This window comes from Phasianus colchicus, unplaced genomic scaffold (genome assembly GCF_987193195.1).
Source record: "Phasianus colchicus unplaced genomic scaffold, bPhaCol1.hap1.1 HAP1_SCAFFOLD_111, whole genome shotgun sequence".
NCBI lineage: Eukaryota > Metazoa > Chordata > Aves > Galliformes > Phasianidae > Phasianus > Phasianus colchicus.
Genome location: NW_028325281.1, coordinates 19,281 through 36,403, shown reverse-complemented (window position 1 = coordinate 36,403; position 17,123 = coordinate 19,281). Strand labels below are relative to the sequence as shown.

Genomic DNA, 17,123 nt, shown 5'->3' with positions numbered 1-17,123 from the left:
ATCTTCCTGTTAATTATACTCCTGATATACAGACCTTACTTGCTTTAAAAATATATCTTCCATGTTTCTGAATCATCTTTTCGTCTACTGACCACAAGACTTGCTTCACTCCCAGAATGAGCAGATCTCATACATCTTTCTTCTCAATTCTTTTCTTCTTAATTTCTTCATAATTTCCTCCTTAATTGTATAGGATTGATTCCTCTTTATCATTGCTCAGTGATGTCTACCCTAGAAAAACAGAAGACCAGTTTGTCACCTGTCAGATGCTGGCAGAATAAGAGACACTGATTGATGGAACGATGACTTGAATCTCCCCACATATGCCGAAACTGCCCTAAATATTCTTTTGGCCGTGGTATTTACAGGAAAAAATGCTGGAATGTGGCAATAAAGGAAATGAATATGAAGGGCAGACTGACTTTTCTGCTGGTGGTTTTGCTACACAAAAACTTAACTCCCAGGCGGTGACACCTTGTACTAATGAGAAGCACCGTTATCCAGGGTCTTTCTTAGCAGCACATGAAGCTTACTTGAAGTTTCAGCTTTCTCTCCCCTACTAAGTGAAACTAGAAAACACAACTAATGCATTTGATAATTAAACTGCCAAGTTACTTCATGGGAAACCGCTCACAGCACTTCAGCTTGTGTTCAAATCAGCAACCGGCTGGAGAAACGTGGTGTCTTTTCATCATTCTGTTGTCAAAGGGCAAGCTTGGAAAACAAACTGAAACATGCATGCTGGCTTTCTGTCACTGAATAGGCGGTAGCAAAAAGTGAATGCTGACACGGACTTAAAGATTGGAGATCCTGAAAGTGAGGGAGGCAAGTTTTCCTAAGATTTCATTAGAACTCTGTAGTAAGGTAAGGCAAGGCTGCACTTACAGGCACTGAAATTGTTGAAAACAGAAATAATTTCTGTTGAGAGTCAGAGTTGTAGTTCATGGGAGGAACTACTCTTAAAATCACCTCGTCTGAATGCAGTTTGATAGCTGGATAAGCTAATGGTGTGGATTAAGTTTCTGTCTGTACATTCCCTTTTATTTATTTGTTGATTTGTTTAGTTTGCTTTTCAGGGAGGAAGAGGCAGTAGGACAAAACCAGCTGTTTTAACATCAGGCTGTGAAAAACAGCCACCAAATAATGCAGTAAATTATTCCTCTTGTCCAGTGAGCAGCACTATGGAACCACCTTCAGTGAGAAAATAGAGATTCGTAAATACAGAACATTTCACAAGGATTGTATTAAGAAATCTTTGAAAATAATTTGTTTCAACTTCATTTAGAATAAAAAATGTGTGCATTTTTTATGCTGCATGTTGGTGGTAAACTTGAGACACACACAAAATGAACATACTTCTACATGTATAATAAGCCATGGTGCAAATGAGAAATCTTTTTTAAAAGAAATAGGTTGTTTTTCACTGAGGGCATTCTGAGTCTTCATTCTGGAAAACTATGGCTCTCATTTCAGTACGATTTTAATTGCAAAGTCTCTTTCAGCAGAAAAACAATGAACTGCTGGACAGGTAGATGAAGGTACGTGATTAATGGAGTTGTTACCTGGAAAGGGAAATATTCGGCCACATTAGAAGCTTAGCCTGTTTCTGTTTGCATATTTGGCAGCCTTAAAAAAAAGACATTAACCAGTACTGCTGTGTCAGTGGGGTTATGTCATATTGTGTGGGGACACCAGTGGTTCTTCCCTATATGATATTCTAAGGTTAAAAAGGAGAGGGAGAGAAAAAAAAAAAATATAAATCAAAACCAAGTTGTTCATTTTTGCTGTTGTAGTGTTTCTTTTAGTGCATAAATTAAAACATAGTTTTATGATGCTTTAAGACATGCGACCTTTGTCTGTGAATAAAATGTATCAGAGAATCATAGAATCACAGGATAGCCTGGGTTGAAAGGAACAATGATCACACAGTTTCAACGCCCCTGCTGTGTGCAGGGCACCAAGCACTCAACCAGGCTGCCCAGAGCCACATCCAGCCTGGCCTCGAATACCTCCAGGGATGGGCATCCACAGCCTCCTTACTCTTCTCCAGTGTGAGAAATGCTATTGCTGGCTATCTTTGAGTTTGTTCTGTGTCCTCACGATGTTCTAGTGAGGCCAAACATCTGCCAACCTGTCTGATTAAGCGTGGCTGACAGCTGCTTTTGCTTCTGGAAGTCTGTAAACCCACTGAATCTAACTAGGAGCACAGCGTAGTTGTGAGAGATGTGTGAACTTGCAGCCTAATTCCACCCTTAGCTGTGCAGCCCATCTGCCACTGCTGAGAGTGGCTTCTATTACTGTTGGTTCACATTTCGTGCTGTTGCCAAAATAATGCAAATTATTGTGTGAATATTTCCAGATTTGCTGCCAAGATAAGCAGAGCTAGCAGATAAATACCTCTTTGGCATCTGAGTTGCCAAGAGACATTGCTGAGCTTTGAAGGAGCGTCAGCCACTCAGTGAGGAACCACCCACAGCTCCAACATGGACCAGATTCTCTCAGTGGTACTCATGTCTGACTGCACAACTGAGGAGCCTCCAAATTTAAGGCGTCTGCAGCAACTACATTTGAGTGTCTAAATGTAAGTGTCTGAATCTAGAGCTGAGCTACACAGCTTCTGGTCTGAAAGACTGTTAAAATTAAAGCCTGCCACCAAGCACTGTCTGCCAACATATTATGACACATACCCTTTTCACATCTCAGCCAGGATTCTCGCATTTATTTATTTTTAATAAATGATACAATCTTCTCTTTTCTCTTTCTTCTCTTCTCTTCTCTTCTCTTCTCTTCTCTTCTCTTCTCTTCTCTTCTCTTCTCTTCTCTTCTCTTCTCTTCTCTTCTCTTCTCTTCTCTTCTCTTCTCTTCTCTTCTCTTCTCTTCTCTTCTCTTCTCTTCTCTTCTCTTCTCTTCTCTTCTCTTCTCTTCTCTTCTCTTCTCTTCTCTTCTTCTCGCCACCTTTCCCCTCCTTCCCTTTTTCCTTCGCTTTTTCCTCTCCTCTCCTCTCGTCTTCTCTTTTCTCTCCTCCTTTCCCCTCCTTCCCTTTTTCCTTCCCTTTTTCCTTCCCTTTTTCCTTCCCTTTTTCCTTCTCTTTTTCCTTCTCTTTCTCCTCTCCTCTCCTCTCCTCTCCTCTCCTCTCCTCTCCTCTCCTCTCCTCTCCTCTCCTCTCCTCTCCTCTCCTCTCCTCTCCTCTCCTCTCCTCTCCTCTCCTCTCCTCATTTTAAATTTCTCTTTTTCATTCCCTTTTTCTTCCCTCCCCTTTCCTCTCATTCCTCCTCATTCCCTCTCCTTTCCCTTTTCCCTCCTCTCCCTTCTACTCCCCTTCTCTCCTTCTTCTCTTTTTTTTCTTTTTTCTCTTCTCTCCTTTTGTTTTCTCTTTTTCCTTTCGTTTCCTTTTCTTTTTCTTCCTTTTTCTTCTACTGGCTCCACCGTTGAAGGCAGAACTCTCTTATTCTCTTCCACGTCTCACTAGAAAATGGAGAGTCTCAAGTTGTGACTGAGTAATTTCCACCTCACACAGACTTTGAGAGGAAAAAAGAAAAGCTGCCTCCTCCCTGGATCCCTCTGGCAGAGGCAAGCTACAGCTACAGCAAAGGCAGGAGTGCCAGTACCTGTCTGTGGGTCCAGGCGGCCGGGAGAAGTTGTTCATCACGGCCTCAGTGTGACAGCGGGTGAGGATGACCACCGCCTGGCACAGGAAGGGCACGAACGTGCTCTGCTGCGTAGATGACGCGCAGCTGCGCAGGATGTAGAGGATGGGTGGCACCTGGAAGAAGAAGGGGAGAAGGAAGGACTTGCTGCATCCTGGACTCTGCAGGGCCTGACCATGGACACTCAGCGCGTGAGCAGTGCCTGCTCCCTTGACATGCTGCAACGCCTAAGCCTAAATTTCAAACCAGCCCCCCTGTCCAAGCCCTGGCTCTGCGCTCAGGCTGTGCTGCTTTAGTACCAGAGCAGACGGCACAGGGCATGGTGCAACAGCCAGAAACAAACCAAGACACGTGGAAGAAAGTCTCTTACGTTCCAACAGATGTCCTTCCCGTGCATCTGCAGAAAGGTGGTCACCCACTTCCCAGCAGCACGCACGCGCACTCCTGTGGCTTTCCGGATGGTCTCCTTGGTGGCCATCATGAAGTCGACGGTGCGTTCGACGGGGAAGTTTCTGCACACGATCTGCAGAGAGATGAGAAGCAGGAGAGATCCCATCACTGCTCTGCGCAGCTCTTCAGAGCACAAAGCAGGCTGGAGGGCATTCTTAGCTCAGTGGCTTGCCGGCCATTCACAACGCTCCTGCTGTCCGTACCCTGCTATTTACACGGAAGGCGGCTGAGCCTTCGCTCAGCTTCTGCCCCCATGGTGTCTGCTGACATGCAAAGCCTACCTCCCAGCAGCCACAGTCACACATGCACGCAAGTGCACACACACACACACACACACACACACACACATCATGGAGTCAGCCCCTTGCACTGCGTGCCTGAAGGCCAGCCATAGCTCAGAGCCTCCTGCTGCTTGCTGAGAACAGCGGTCTCAGGGTGACAGCTCATTTTGGAAACGGTGTGAAAGGCTGGGAGCAGCACAGAGTCGTGCAGAAGCCTCCACACAGAGATCCCACCACCCCTTTCTGGGTCCACTTACCATGGCCATTTTGGACGTGGTCTGGAGCTGAGAGACAGTGCTGCAGGCATGCAGTCCCTCAGACAGGCTCCCGATGTCTCCTGGCTCCATGACTCCGTTGGCTGCTTTGGCTGGAAAGAGCCCAGGGAGAAAAGGGAAGTCATGCTTCTGGAAATGGAACCGCTCTTCATGGGGGAGAGACAGAGGACAGGGTGGGGACGAGAAGAGAGCTGTGCACGGTGCCTCTCCCTCCTGCAAACAGGGCCCAGCCCGTGGGGCTCTGGCAGTGCTACGGAGGAGGGCAGAGGGCTGGTGCAACCTGCTCTGCTCACCTTGGATTCGGAGAAGGGAGCTCAGACAGGAGGCAGCCAACTGGCGGGATGCGGGCATGGGGTCGCACGTCAGAGGCGCCAGCAATCCCACCAGGGAGCCAAAGTGCTCGCAGGCATCTGCTCTCTGCAGGGGTGAGAGGCAGGAAGAAAGCTGTAGGCAGCCCCGGCTCTCCCTGGCTTCTCCGCCTGTGCCTTCCTCACGCCGTGGCACAGCATGCACAGCTGGGCAGAGCTCGCCTTCCAGCTCAGGGGCTCTGGGGAGGGAGCAGGGGGCATGCGGTGGGGCTCTTTACTCACTCGAAGCTCTTCGCAAGCAGCCAGCAGCTGGGAGCAGGTCTGCAGGGCCCTCTTGCGCTCCCACACGTTCTCTGAGACCATGCATTTCTGCAGGACCTGGGGTAGAGCATCTGTCTCACTGAGGACGTCTTTGCTTTCCCTCCTGCCGCCCCTCTCCCTGTTCCTCCTTCCCCAGCACTTTCCCCCAAGGCTGCCCTGTGGCTCCACGTGGCCTCCAGCCTCACTGAGCACCGGCACTGCTGCCCCCGCTCTCTGCAGTCATCCTGCCTGCCAACCCGGGAGCTTTTCCTCGGCTGTGGCCTGCCAGGGGCTGGCTCCTGCCTTTCCCCTGCAGGGCCCATCGCTCTGCCCATTTCTGAGCTCGCAGTGAGCTGGCACGTCAGCAGGAGATTGCTCCCCTCTGATCACCCTCTCAGTCCCCAGATCTGCCCCCACTACCGACAGGCACCATGCTTTCTCCCTTGCCCCACACATACTCACATGCACTATGTTCTGAAAGAAGCCGCCGCTGGGCTCTGTCTGGAGCAGAACCGCCATGAGCCGGCCCAGAGCTTTCAGGGACGTTTGCTGAAGCTGAAAGCAGAAGAGGGCAGTGAGGTGTGGCATCACGGCTGCTGCCAGAGCATAGGCTGTGTGTGCTGAGGTCGGGTTTGACCGAGAGGTGGCCGGGAAAGTTACGGCAGGTTACCTGCAGGTACTGCGCTGCGTGCTGTGACTTCCTGATCTTCAGCATCATCTCTGCTGAAGGGTGCGTCACGATGTTCTTGCAGCACAGGACCAACATCTCCCGCATGTCCTTGCTTTCAAAACAGGGCTTCAGCTTGCTGACAGGAGGAAGAAAGGAAGAGAAATCAGAAAGGGCCTTTAGCAGTGCTCTCCAGACTGGTTCAGACAGCATCTGACTTTCTCCTAATCGACAGCTACCAAGCCAATACCCCCAGCTCCTGCTGCTGAGCACTGTCTTCAGTTCCAGCAGCGCCCACCTCCTCCCCGGCAGCACTGAACCACCTCCCGCTCTGAAGGGAAGGAGACCCCAACTCTCCCTTCTCTTCCCTGCCAGGGGACAGGAGCACCAGGGCCTTTCTCCCTGCCCAGAACCTCAGCTCCGCCGGGCACAACAGCCCAGCCTTCACTCCTATAGATGCGTCTCTTCGCCCCCAACCTCCTCCAGGCCTTCAGGAGCTACCCAAAATGGGGACCACCATCCTGCTTTGCAACCTCAGACCTTACCTCAGCTGCTCCAGGGCCAGAACCACCTTGAGGGGCACTGGGGAGACAGGGATGCCTGAATAATATTTCTTCAGCAGGTCCTGCAAGTCCCAGAGAGACACTGTCAAGGTGGGCAGGGGGCACATGAGACCTTTTCACCCAGCCCCGAGACAGGCACAACTGCCACACACCAGCCCCATCACTCCCATGTTTCCCATGGAAGCACTGCAGGATGCAGCAGCTCGACAGCTGGTGCACCTAGCCCGCTGCCCAGCTGCTGCATCCAGCACCCAAAGTCCCCACCAGCTGGAGACGTGTGGCTGATGGAGACCTGTATGCCCCCAGGGAAGTGGGCCGCGTGGCGCAGCCCAGAACTCTGCAGGCAGCCCTGCCTCTAGGCACTCACCATCAGGATCTCCAGAAGCTTTCCCTTCAAGGAGGGATTAAAGCATGCAGAATCACCCACGACTGCTTGGAAGGCAGAGCTGAAGTCGGTGATGCTCTGCACCAGTGCGAGGTTGTTCTGCAGGTCCTGAGGCCCAAGAGAGAAGAACATTCTTTGAACTGCGGGATGGGACAAGGGCTGCAAGGGGGACACGTGGGGACAACGCTAAGGGAAGGGCTTGGGTCTTCATCTGGGCACAAACCATTCCCTGAGGGACCGTTGGAAAGGGAAGGCCCATCTCAGCATCCCCCCATGTGGAGGGGCTGCAGCTGGGCGCTCAGACACCCTGGCACGCTTTGAGCTCTCACCCGGCAGCTGCAGCTGTAGAGCATCAGGATGTTGCCCACGATGTCTCCCTCCAGGTGGGCGAGCAGCTGTTCCTTGGAGGCACGCAGTGCCAAGCTGCCATGGGCGAGCACGAGAGCGCTGCGTGTGGCCTGAGCTCTCGTGCTGTCCAGCTCCATCTGTGTGGGAAGAAATGCCATGAGACACTCGCTCAACGGCCCCCAGTGCCCCGTGATGCACCTGGGCTCCAAGGCAGAAAATAAGGCAGAAGAATGCCAAGATGGAAACCCGTAACGCTTTACCTTCTTGCGCCTGGAAATCCTCGCGTTGCGGCCTTTGCACAGCCTGGACGCAAACGTGGTGAGCGTGGCCAGGACTGCTTGGAAGTTACTCTCAGCCGCGTGGCTCAGAAGAGAGACCATTCCCTGCACAAAGGAACAAGGGGCAGTTGGCACAGGCCTGAATCTACAGATCCTCTCCTGAGGAAAAGGGCAGCAGGGAGGAGATGGAAAGGCGCGGAGCAGGGCCAGGAGAAGCCCTCTGCCCCAGGGACGGAGCGGGGATGCTCGCAGGAGCTGGAGGAGAGCAGGGCTCACCTGGGCCTCACATGGGTCCTCCGCGTTTGCTTCCTCCAGGTGCTGCAGCAGCTTCTCCTGGACGTGGAGGACTCCCTTACAGGCTCCCAGCACTGTGCCCAGAGCCTTGTACAGGAAAGACTGCAGGGGAAGGGAAGGAAGAAGCTGAGATGTGGAAGCAGCTTAACCTGTTGGGGGAGGGCCAGGTGGAAGGAGCCACGCTCCCCGGGAGTCGCTGAGAGCAGCTGCAGGGCCGAGCTTTATCCATCCCTGGGCAGCTTGCAGGGAAAGGCCCTCTGGGGGCACAGGCTGGGGAAGCAGCACCAGCATCCCGCGTGGGCAGAGCACCAGCCGCAGCCCCAGCCCCAGTTGGACACCTGCAGCTGCACCTCTGGGTGGAGCCGGGGGGAACTCACCTTTTCTGCAGAGCTGCTGGCAGAGCTGCTCAGCCACCGGCTCAGCTCACAGCTCAGGGCCTCGATCCAGGCCTCATCCCGTATGGTGTCCATTGACGCCCCGAGGAACTGTTGGAGAACAGGAGAAGACGATGTTCCCTCGCCCTTTGCCTCTTCCCTCACTCCCAATTGCTGCAGCCCTCTGGGGAGAGGTGTCTGGAAGAACCGTTCCTCTCCCAGCTCCCCCAGCATTCCCTCCATTAAAGTGCCTGCTGCTCTTCTCCTAAGACCCCCCTTGGGCTTGGGACAGAGCGGAAGAGGCAGCGCCTCAAAGGCTCCTCAGCAGCACTGGAGAGGCTGTTCCTGTCCCGTGGTGGCTCATATGGGAGCGGGGCTACTTGGGGCAGGCAAGCACTTCTCTGCACCCAGCAGTGCTGTACCTTCAGCAGACGGCGCTCCCACTCTGCAGTGTCCAGGAAGCTCTCATCTTTCCCTGCACAGCAACAGGAAGAAAAAGACCCTTACTTGGGATCAAGGCACAGAAGAAGAGCTGCTGCAAACCTGGCTTGGCCTGGGCACTTGACACTGCCAAGATGGGACCCGCACCCCCTCCACCATGACCTGTCCCTCCCCACAAACACTGTCCCCGCAGGAACACAGAACTAACTGAGGGGACGTGAAGGGCCCATCCGTGTCCTGGAAGGGGCAGATCCCCGCGGGGAAAGATCCCCGGGCCTCAGCGCTGTCTCCCTGGAATGGGAACAGCAGCAGAGCAAGCACTGGGCTGCAGGCAATGCTTCGCCTCTGCCACCCTGCAGAGAGAGCTGCATTTTCACTCCCGCCCTTCCCTGCCTCCGCCTCTCCCTCCCCACCAGCACTTTACCTTGGAGACACTGCAGCAGCAGGGGGATCTCAGCGGCCCACATGGCCCCCACAGCTCTGTGGAACCTGCTGTGGAGGTTTTGCATCAGCTGCAAGGCAGCGGCCTGGAGTTCGCTGCCTGCAACAGGGCTCCCTGCCAGCACCTGAGCGAGAGCAAGGAGAAGCAGGGTCACTTCTGCAGCAAGAGCAGCGGCTTCCCCCCAGGATGGAAGCAGCGTGGCTCTGCCCTGGCGGGCAAGGAGCAGCCAACAGCTCTGCCCGTGGCCGTGCTGCTTCCTCCCGGGGGCTGGTGGCACTGGGCTCTGGAGCATCTACTCACCAGCAGGCGCGCCAGCAGTGTCTGGGGAGTCAGTCGTGGGCCTGTGAGGAGAAAAAAGTGCTGAGTCAGACTCCAAGACGCTCCGTGCCCAGCCACGCGCAGCTCCGCTGTCCCTTCTGGGTGGTAGCACAGGTCAGCAGAGCTCACTGGCGGAGCTTCTGCTCCTACCTTGAAACATGGAGCTGAGGAAATGGGGATCCAGCTCCTCTACTCGCCGTCCTGTCAGATCCTCTCTCTCGGCCAGGGCTCGGACACAGCGCGAGACCGGGATCAGCATGCCGGTGTGCTGGGCTGGCACCACGAACAGCAGCAGCCGTGGCCACAGGAGCTGTCGGGAACGAGGCAGTTGAGCGTGTCAGCATTCCTGCCTCCGCTCAGAGACGAAGAGGACTCTGCGAATTTCCCTGAGTCTTGCGTGCTTCAGAGCACGCTGGAGGAGAGACCTGGGGTGGTGGGATGAGGAACAGGTGGTGCGAAGGCGAGGAGCAGCAGCAGGGCAGATGTGACTTACTTTGGACATCCCTGTCGCAGAGACGTCCAGAGACCCCAGGATGTCCATGCACAGCTCCTGCAGAGCTCCTTCTTCCTGGGCTTCCCGGGGAGAAAGGTCTCCAGCTGCCTGCACAACAACGGTGTTGAAACCCGGTTACCTCAGTTCTCAGGAGCCTCTCAGGAGGCTCAGGTGCGGCCCCAGCGGTGCTTCTGTGCCACCCTCTGAGCAGCACAGGTCTTCCCAAAGAAGATGCTGCCCACTGTCCTTACCCTTCTTCCAGCGGTGCGGCTGAACTCAGTGAAGATGTGCCCCACCACATCCCAGGCTGAGCAGCTCCGGGTGTTCGAACTGAGCAGGTCCTTGATGAAGTGCAGAACTGCTGTCCTCACCTGCCAGGGGTCAATTGTGGGCGTGATTTTTCTGGTCAGAAGGCAAAGGGAAGCCACCTGCACATCGGGGCAGCCCTTTGGGCACGAGCAGAGACAACAGGAGCAGAGGAGAAGCCTTGGCTCCTGAGGTGAGGGCCAGGCCTTAGCACCAGGCTGTGCACTTTCCAAGCACAGCACAGGGACCTGCCCGCTCCACTCTGCCTGCTCTCCCACAGGAGCCATCGCGACCGTGTGGTCAATGCCCCAGCACCTCTCTAGTCACCCCAGCCCTGCCCGTGTTGGCAGCAGCATCACCACCCCAAAAGAGCTTTCTTTTCCCAAAGCAGCTCACCCGGATCCTGAGGTCGCTGCACAGACACTGCACAGCCTCAGCAACTTGGGGCAGCTTCTCCATCATCATGGGCTCTGCAAGAGATGCACAGAAGCATGAGCGGAGCCACAACCCCGATGGCAGAGGGGATCCCTGGAAGTCCCAGCCTGTGGTACTGACCATCAGAGCGAGCCAGAGCACCGAGCAGACCCAGTGCTGCCACGCGTCCAGCCTCCCAGTCCTCGCCCAGCTGTGACTGCAGAAACAGGACCATTTCCTCTGGGCAGATCCGGGCTGCAGGGAGGAAATCCCACGCTATGTTAGCAAGAAACTTATGCCCATTCCTGAGGTTTGTGAGAGGGGTTTTCGCAAGGACACCACCAAGCATTGCCAAAGCTCCTCTCCTTACCCTGCAGCAGGATGCAGTGGGTCAGCTCCGCTCGATCAGCCTCGCTGTGCTGCTTGGTGTTGTCATAGAGCTGTGGGAACAAGGTCCATATGAGAAAATCACATCAGCACTGAGGATGGAAAAGACGCTGTGCTGCTGCTCTCGTCTCCCTTGGCACTCTCAGGAAGAGGACAGGCAGATAAAACCCAGCCTGCCTCACAGCATCCCCGGGGGGACAGGCACGGCTCTGGAACAGCCATGAGCATGCAGGAGCCAAGGCTCAGCTGCATTAGTCAGGGGCTCAGACCTTTGCACTCCTCCTGAGATTTAGGCAAGAGGGAAACTGCTGTGGGCACAAGGATAGGCTCCCCTTACCTGGTAGAACACGGCACTCGTGATGTCCAGAAACCTGTCCTTCTGGATGACAGACTTAATGCCCTGTAAGGCCTCAAGGAAGACAGTGAGGCTCTGCAAGAGACCAGGAGAAGAAGAAAGGGATGAAGCCACATCTAGCCACTTGGGAGTGGAGAAATTGCCTCCCAGTTGTTTCTCCGCAGGGAGAAGCTCCTGAACAGGTGGTTTATCCCCCACCTCCCAGCAGCACTGAGAGTCTCTCTGCTCTCAGTCGAGCCGTGTTTGGGCATCATTTGCAGGCATTTCCCACCCAGCAGCCCTCTTCTCCCCCATCAGATGCAACTGGATGTGGTCCCCCCAGTTGCTAGCACAGAGCTCCTCAGGCTCTCAGGCACCCATTCCTCCTTTCTCCAAGGGCTCCCCACCTCCTCCCTGCACCCCCCGACCCCTCGTGGCACTTGCACTGGCCCCACGTCCACCCTGAGCCCTGCACAGCGTCTCACCTTGGCCACCCTGCAGGTGTCTTGGATCTCCTGACACGGGTGCACAAGCCAGAGGAGCTGCTCCCAGACGTGCTCTTGGTGCAGCTCCTCTTGCAGGAGAACGTCCAGCATGGCAGCCACGGCCCCGAGCATGGCCTGTTTGTCCTGGAGAGGGATGGCAGAGGCCCGTCATCAAAGACCGAAGGTCTGCCCTTCCTACAGAGAAGGCTTTCTCTTTCCCTTCCCCTTCCCCAACCCCCACGCCCAGCAGGAGATGGGCTCGCTCTGGAGGGCAGGCAGGTTTTCCCCAGACCCTCATCCCCAGCTCTTCCTGCCACAGTGCTGTGACATGCAGCTGCTCCCTGCCACAGAGCCACTTCGGGGCCCTTTGCAGAGCCAGCCCACTCCCTCCCATCACTGCTCAGCTGCCAGCCCACTGGGCAGACAGAGCTGCCACATGGGTGCCCCCACTGCCACCCTGGGCTGGGGGCGCAGCAAGGCTCACCTCCTCCTCCTGGCAGTCCTGCCAGTTCCTCAGCACAGAGAAGAGCAGCTCCTGAAGGTTCTCATAGATCTGCTCTTTCTCCATGGCAGGCCAGGGGCATTGGGATCCAGAGGACAAGTGAGTCTTCACTCCATCCAGCCACTGTTTCACAACTGAAAAAACAAAATTAAAGAAACACATATGAATAGTAATTATTATTTTCTGTGTCTAAAGAGAGTGAGAGAAAAGGCAGCCTGTGAGAGCCTGCAGCAGGGCGAGGTGCAAGGGCTGTCCCGAGGCCCCCTGCTCTGGAGCCAGCACTCACCAGCACAAGCGAGGCGCAGGGTCCGGCCGCTCCTCACCTGGCCCACCACACTGCGCAGGCCAGCCAGCATCAGCCACGTGAAGGGGATGCACTGTGGAGCTGCAGAGGAGAAGGAGAGGTCCACAGTCAGAGCCCTGGCAGCAACAGAGGAGGGGGCGAAGCCCTGCATCCCCCAGAGAGGAAAGACCCCTTTCCCCAGTTGTCATAGGTGTAGGGTGGCTGAGAGCACTCTACCGTAGATGCCGAACAGTTTGCTGAGGGTGATGAGCACGAAATCCTTGGGTCTCTCCCCGATGGCCTTCAGCTGGCCCTGGAGCTCAGCCATCACCAAGCTGAAATGCATCCGGGCCAGAGCCACCAGGACGTTGCTGGCAGCCGTCCTCACGTTGTCCCTGACACCCTGAAAAGGAGTCACTGGTGACACACCGTCCAGGAGACTGCCTGAGACCCTGGGAAGGGCTGAGCCACCGCCGTCCACCAGCACAACACCAGCACGGGCAGCGGCTCCCTTTGCCTTTGGCTGTAACTCCTCACCTGGGCTGCCGTCAGGTCCCGGGACACCTCTGCCAGCAGCCGGTTCACCACTCCGCACGGCGGGCGGCTGTCGTCTTCCCACAGGGCGCCCTCCAGCTCGCGGTACACCTGTGCTCGATCACCCTGGGGACAGGGACCAGTCATGCTTTGCTTTGCCCTTGCTCTCGGGGAGCCGCCCACTGCCACCCATCACCGTGCCGGTGTGGTGCCGCGGCCCGGCACCCACAGGACCACGGCACTGCGCCACGGCAAGGATTCACGGCCGGACGTCCCCAGCTCACCTCCCGGTCTTGCAGGCGCTGTTGCAGCACAGTCACAGCGGAGACAGGGACAGGGCTCGGCACCCTGCTTCTCTCCCTGCGACGCGTACGTCTGGGCACGCAGCCCACACAGGCAAAGAGACCTGGAAGCAAAGAGCGGAGCAGCTGCCGCCGGTGTCGCTCGGAGCCAGGGCCGAGCATCCGGCCGGCTCTGGGAGGAACGCTCCTCCAGCCCCACGGTTGGCGGGGACGGGGGAGGGAGCTTTCCCCTTGCTGGGGTGCCGGGGAAACCACGGCGGGCAGCTGCGCTCAGCAGAGCGAGGACGGTGCTGCCGGCGCGGCCTGAACTGACTCTGGAGGCACACGTGCGCTCGGGCGGCGTCACGGCGTGCGGAGAGGTGGAGGGACTCACCTCGAAGGGCTCTCAGCCGCTCCATGACAGCAGGAAATCTCCAGGTAGACGCAACGCTCTCTCTGGTTCCGCTTCCTGCGGGTCCCACAAGCGGACTGAGCCACCGCTCCCACCGCTGCCACGAGGGCGCACGAGGTACCACTGTGACATCACAGCGCAGTGTCACCTCACAGGGAATGGCTGGGGACCAGGCAGCACGCAGGGCAGCCCTGCAGGCCCCCAAACGCAGCATGTTCTGTGATGCACTCGGCTCTGGGGTTCCGGTTCCATGCGGAATTCCAAGCAGGGAATGACCTCAGCTGAGGGAGAGCCCCTGCCAGGGAGCAGCTGCTGGGCACCGCTGCCCGGCACTGTCTCAGTGACTGGGGACTCCATGCCGGGAGGTCCCTCTGGATCGCATCCCTCCCTTCTACTCTGCCAGCTGTACCACCTCACTGGGTATCATCAGCAAATTTGCTGAGGGTACACTTGTGTCATGGAATCATAGAATCTTGCAATGGCCTGGGTTGAAAAGGACACCATGATCACGTAGTTTTAACCCCCCTGCTGTGTGCAGTCACAACCAGCAGCCCAGGCTGCCCAGAGCCACATCCAGCCTGGCCTTGCATGCCTGCAGGGATGGGGCATCCACAGCCTCCTTGGGCAACCTGTTCCAGTGCCTCACCACCCTCCGTGTGTTGTTTCCACTGCCTATGACATTGATGAAAATGCTGAAGAGCACCAGTCCCAGGATGGACCCTTAGGGGACACCACTCACGACTGGCCTCCACCCGGACTCAGAACCAGTGATAACAACCTCTGGCTGTGACCATCAGACCAATTATTTACCCACAGAATGATTCAGCCTTCAAATCCATCTCTCTCCAACTCAGAGATAAGGACGCAATGTGGGAACATGTCAAAAGCCTTCCACAAGTACAGGGAGATGACAGCAGTTGCCCAATGCCCACTGATGTCATCACTCCATGAAGGCTTCAAAATATATCAGTATTTTATTGAAATGATAATAAAGTGATAAATACATGGGAGGATAAAGAAAATAAGCCTCTTGAAAGTATTGCAAATCTTATTGTACCAATTTCAATAGGCTAGTTAGGAGTAGAGAGAATAACTTTAAAATAATGGAATTTGAATTGCTTAAGCATTTCTTCACTAACTGCTGGCTTAAATATTAAATCTCTGTCACTTACAGGTATTTGTATTGAGCTCAGCCGTTTGGCTTTTTAAAGGAAAAAAAATCTGAGACATTACCATCTCAGTTTTTGTACTAATATGATTTGACAGCAGAGATTCATTAAGGAATTTCTATCTGAACAGCAGAATACTTGCATTTCAAATAAAACCTCCAGAAGAGAAATCACGCTTTGGTTCTGCTGATGTGTTCTTATCAGTTATTGCAGCTTTCAGGTAACTCTTAGTTTGCCCTTATCAAACTTTCCTGTTTAGGGGAGCAACTCATGTGAGAAAGGAGGAAAGATGATACGTGGAAAGTATTACACACACTAATCTCTATTGTAGAAAATGCTGGCATACAAAATAATCTCCTTTATTAAAAAGCGTACAGTTAAGAGTCCAGCCCACATGAAGATAGAAGCTTCACTTCTTTTGGTGTCTATCTGGAGCTCTGCTGCTACATTTCTAATCACATTAGAAACATGACAAACCTAGCTAGCAACACTAACCTTAGAGTCTAAACCATGAAAACGAAAAGGGAAGGCAGCAATTTCACATTTCCACTGCTGTCACCGTCCCAGGAGGTGACTAGGCTGCATTATTTTCAACAGCTGAAGTCATCAGGGCCCAAGCTGTTTAACTGTAACTCTGAAAGTCACAATTAATACAGTACAAATACAAGTACTCTGCTATGCAGTGTGTCCTGACTCAGACTGAAATTAAAACATGATTGCTTATCTCTGTGGCTGAAAGGAAAAACTGAAATCTTCCATTGAGTGCAGCAGTCAGCTCCTCCAGCTGACACAAGGCCAAATGTTCTATTGCACTCACTCATAAATAAAGCATGGGGCAGATCTGCTAGGTTTACAAATTGCTGGAGGAGATGGTGTCTGCAGATTGCCTTTCCTTTGCCCTCTTCTACTACATGTGAGAGGAATCCAAACTGAGTTCTTCCTCTGCCTGGGGCATTTGGAACCCACACAGTCAGATCCGATACTAGGAGAAAAATTCTAAGAGTGGTGAGGTGCTGAACACCTCAATAGAAAGCAGAAAACTCTCCAAATCCTGTCCTTATTGCTTGTGTCCCACACTGAAGTTAGCTTTTCCCTTCCCACCAAGGGCCGCAGTCTTTGATTCTCTCCATCTTCCCCCATCTTGCTCCCTTCTCCGTCACAGGAAAGCTTTACTTTCTAAAGTGCACACGATGCCTTGTTTACCTGCTGCCATGCTGCTCAGTACCGTCTCTTCTCCTGCTCTGTGCTGGAATACATTCAGACACAGCCTGATTTTCCAAGAAATCAAGCTCACAGTTCTGTTCCGACCATTACTGGATTGTGGAAGGATGCTCCCAGCAATATGCCATTCAGCAGGTAGAGCTTGTTGCTGGGAGGATGGTAAGATTTGACTCAGAAAGAAGGCTGTCACTGCAGCCAAAACCTTGTCAGAAGAGAGACGTGAGCTTGTCATTTGTCCATTGCATTCCTTGCAGGTTTGATATAGCACATGAAGATTTCGGTACATCAGCAGTGAGCTTTCACCATTCTCATCTGCAGTTGTGATTGCTTGGGTGATTTACATACCAGCAGCACAAGGAGCCTTTATACTTCTTCTTCCTTTGTTTTCTTATTGGAAAATCACTGTGAGACATTAAAAACCAAAGTCCAGTGTCTTTGCTGCATACCAAGGCAGACAGAAATCCCATGCTGCCTGAAAAAGAATTAACACTGATTGTGGCCTTCTGTTCTGGGCAGATGAGAAGTGCTTGAAGAGATGCTTCAAATGGCCGTTTGTAGCTCATTCTCCAGTGCTGCAAGCTCTCTTGGTTTGGACTCTGGCTTGGAAAACAACACTGGAGAGGAACTCAGCCCTCCTCATTGCTGCACAGCCTCAAGGCCCTTCTTCCCCTGATGGATTTCTGCCAAGATTCAGCTGTGAGACATTCATTTTTAGCAGCTAAGTACAGAATTCTGCACTCTGGGGAACCATGACACAAACTTCTTTCATTTTATGTTGAGTCTGAATGTGAGTGTGTTGATGAAGCAATGTACCATAGAAGTGCTGTGACCTTTTAGTCATGTCAGCATGTTTTGGGAGCAAGAGGCAACGCAGTGTTGATGATCTCCACATCTTTCCGGCAGTGAAATTTATTTTTAATTCTCTGCAGGA

The 17,123-nt window shown here is 53.9% G+C and overlaps 1 protein-coding gene across 1 annotated transcript; it reads right to left on the bottom strand.

Annotated features, from left to right (window-relative positions):
• Positions 1–3,187: 3,187 nt before the first annotated feature.
• Positions 3,188–13,256, bottom strand: LOC116241881 (maestro heat-like repeat-containing protein family member 2B). The gene is made up of 29 exons (XM_090133780.1): positions 13,140–13,256; positions 12,813–12,978; positions 12,579–12,677; positions 12,275–12,426; positions 11,791–11,934; positions 11,309–11,401; positions 10,955–11,024; positions 10,726–10,839; positions 10,567–10,640; positions 10,116–10,235; positions 9,865–9,972; positions 9,522–9,681; positions 9,354–9,394; positions 9,036–9,177; positions 8,593–8,645; positions 8,174–8,281; positions 7,779–7,898; positions 7,485–7,607; positions 7,206–7,361; positions 6,859–6,984; positions 6,474–6,553; positions 5,932–6,067; positions 5,724–5,816; positions 5,244–5,339; positions 4,947–5,070; positions 4,636–4,745; positions 4,018–4,170; positions 3,609–3,763; positions 3,188–3,465 (listed from the first exon to the last, which is right to left on the bottom strand). The coding sequence occupies exons 1-29, from the start codon at positions 13,254–13,256 to the stop codon at positions 3,414–3,416; spliced, it is 3,285 nt and encodes a 1,094-aa protein (XP_089989906.1). The 3' UTR covers positions 3,188–3,413.
• Positions 13,257–17,123: the final 3,867 nt, after the last annotated feature.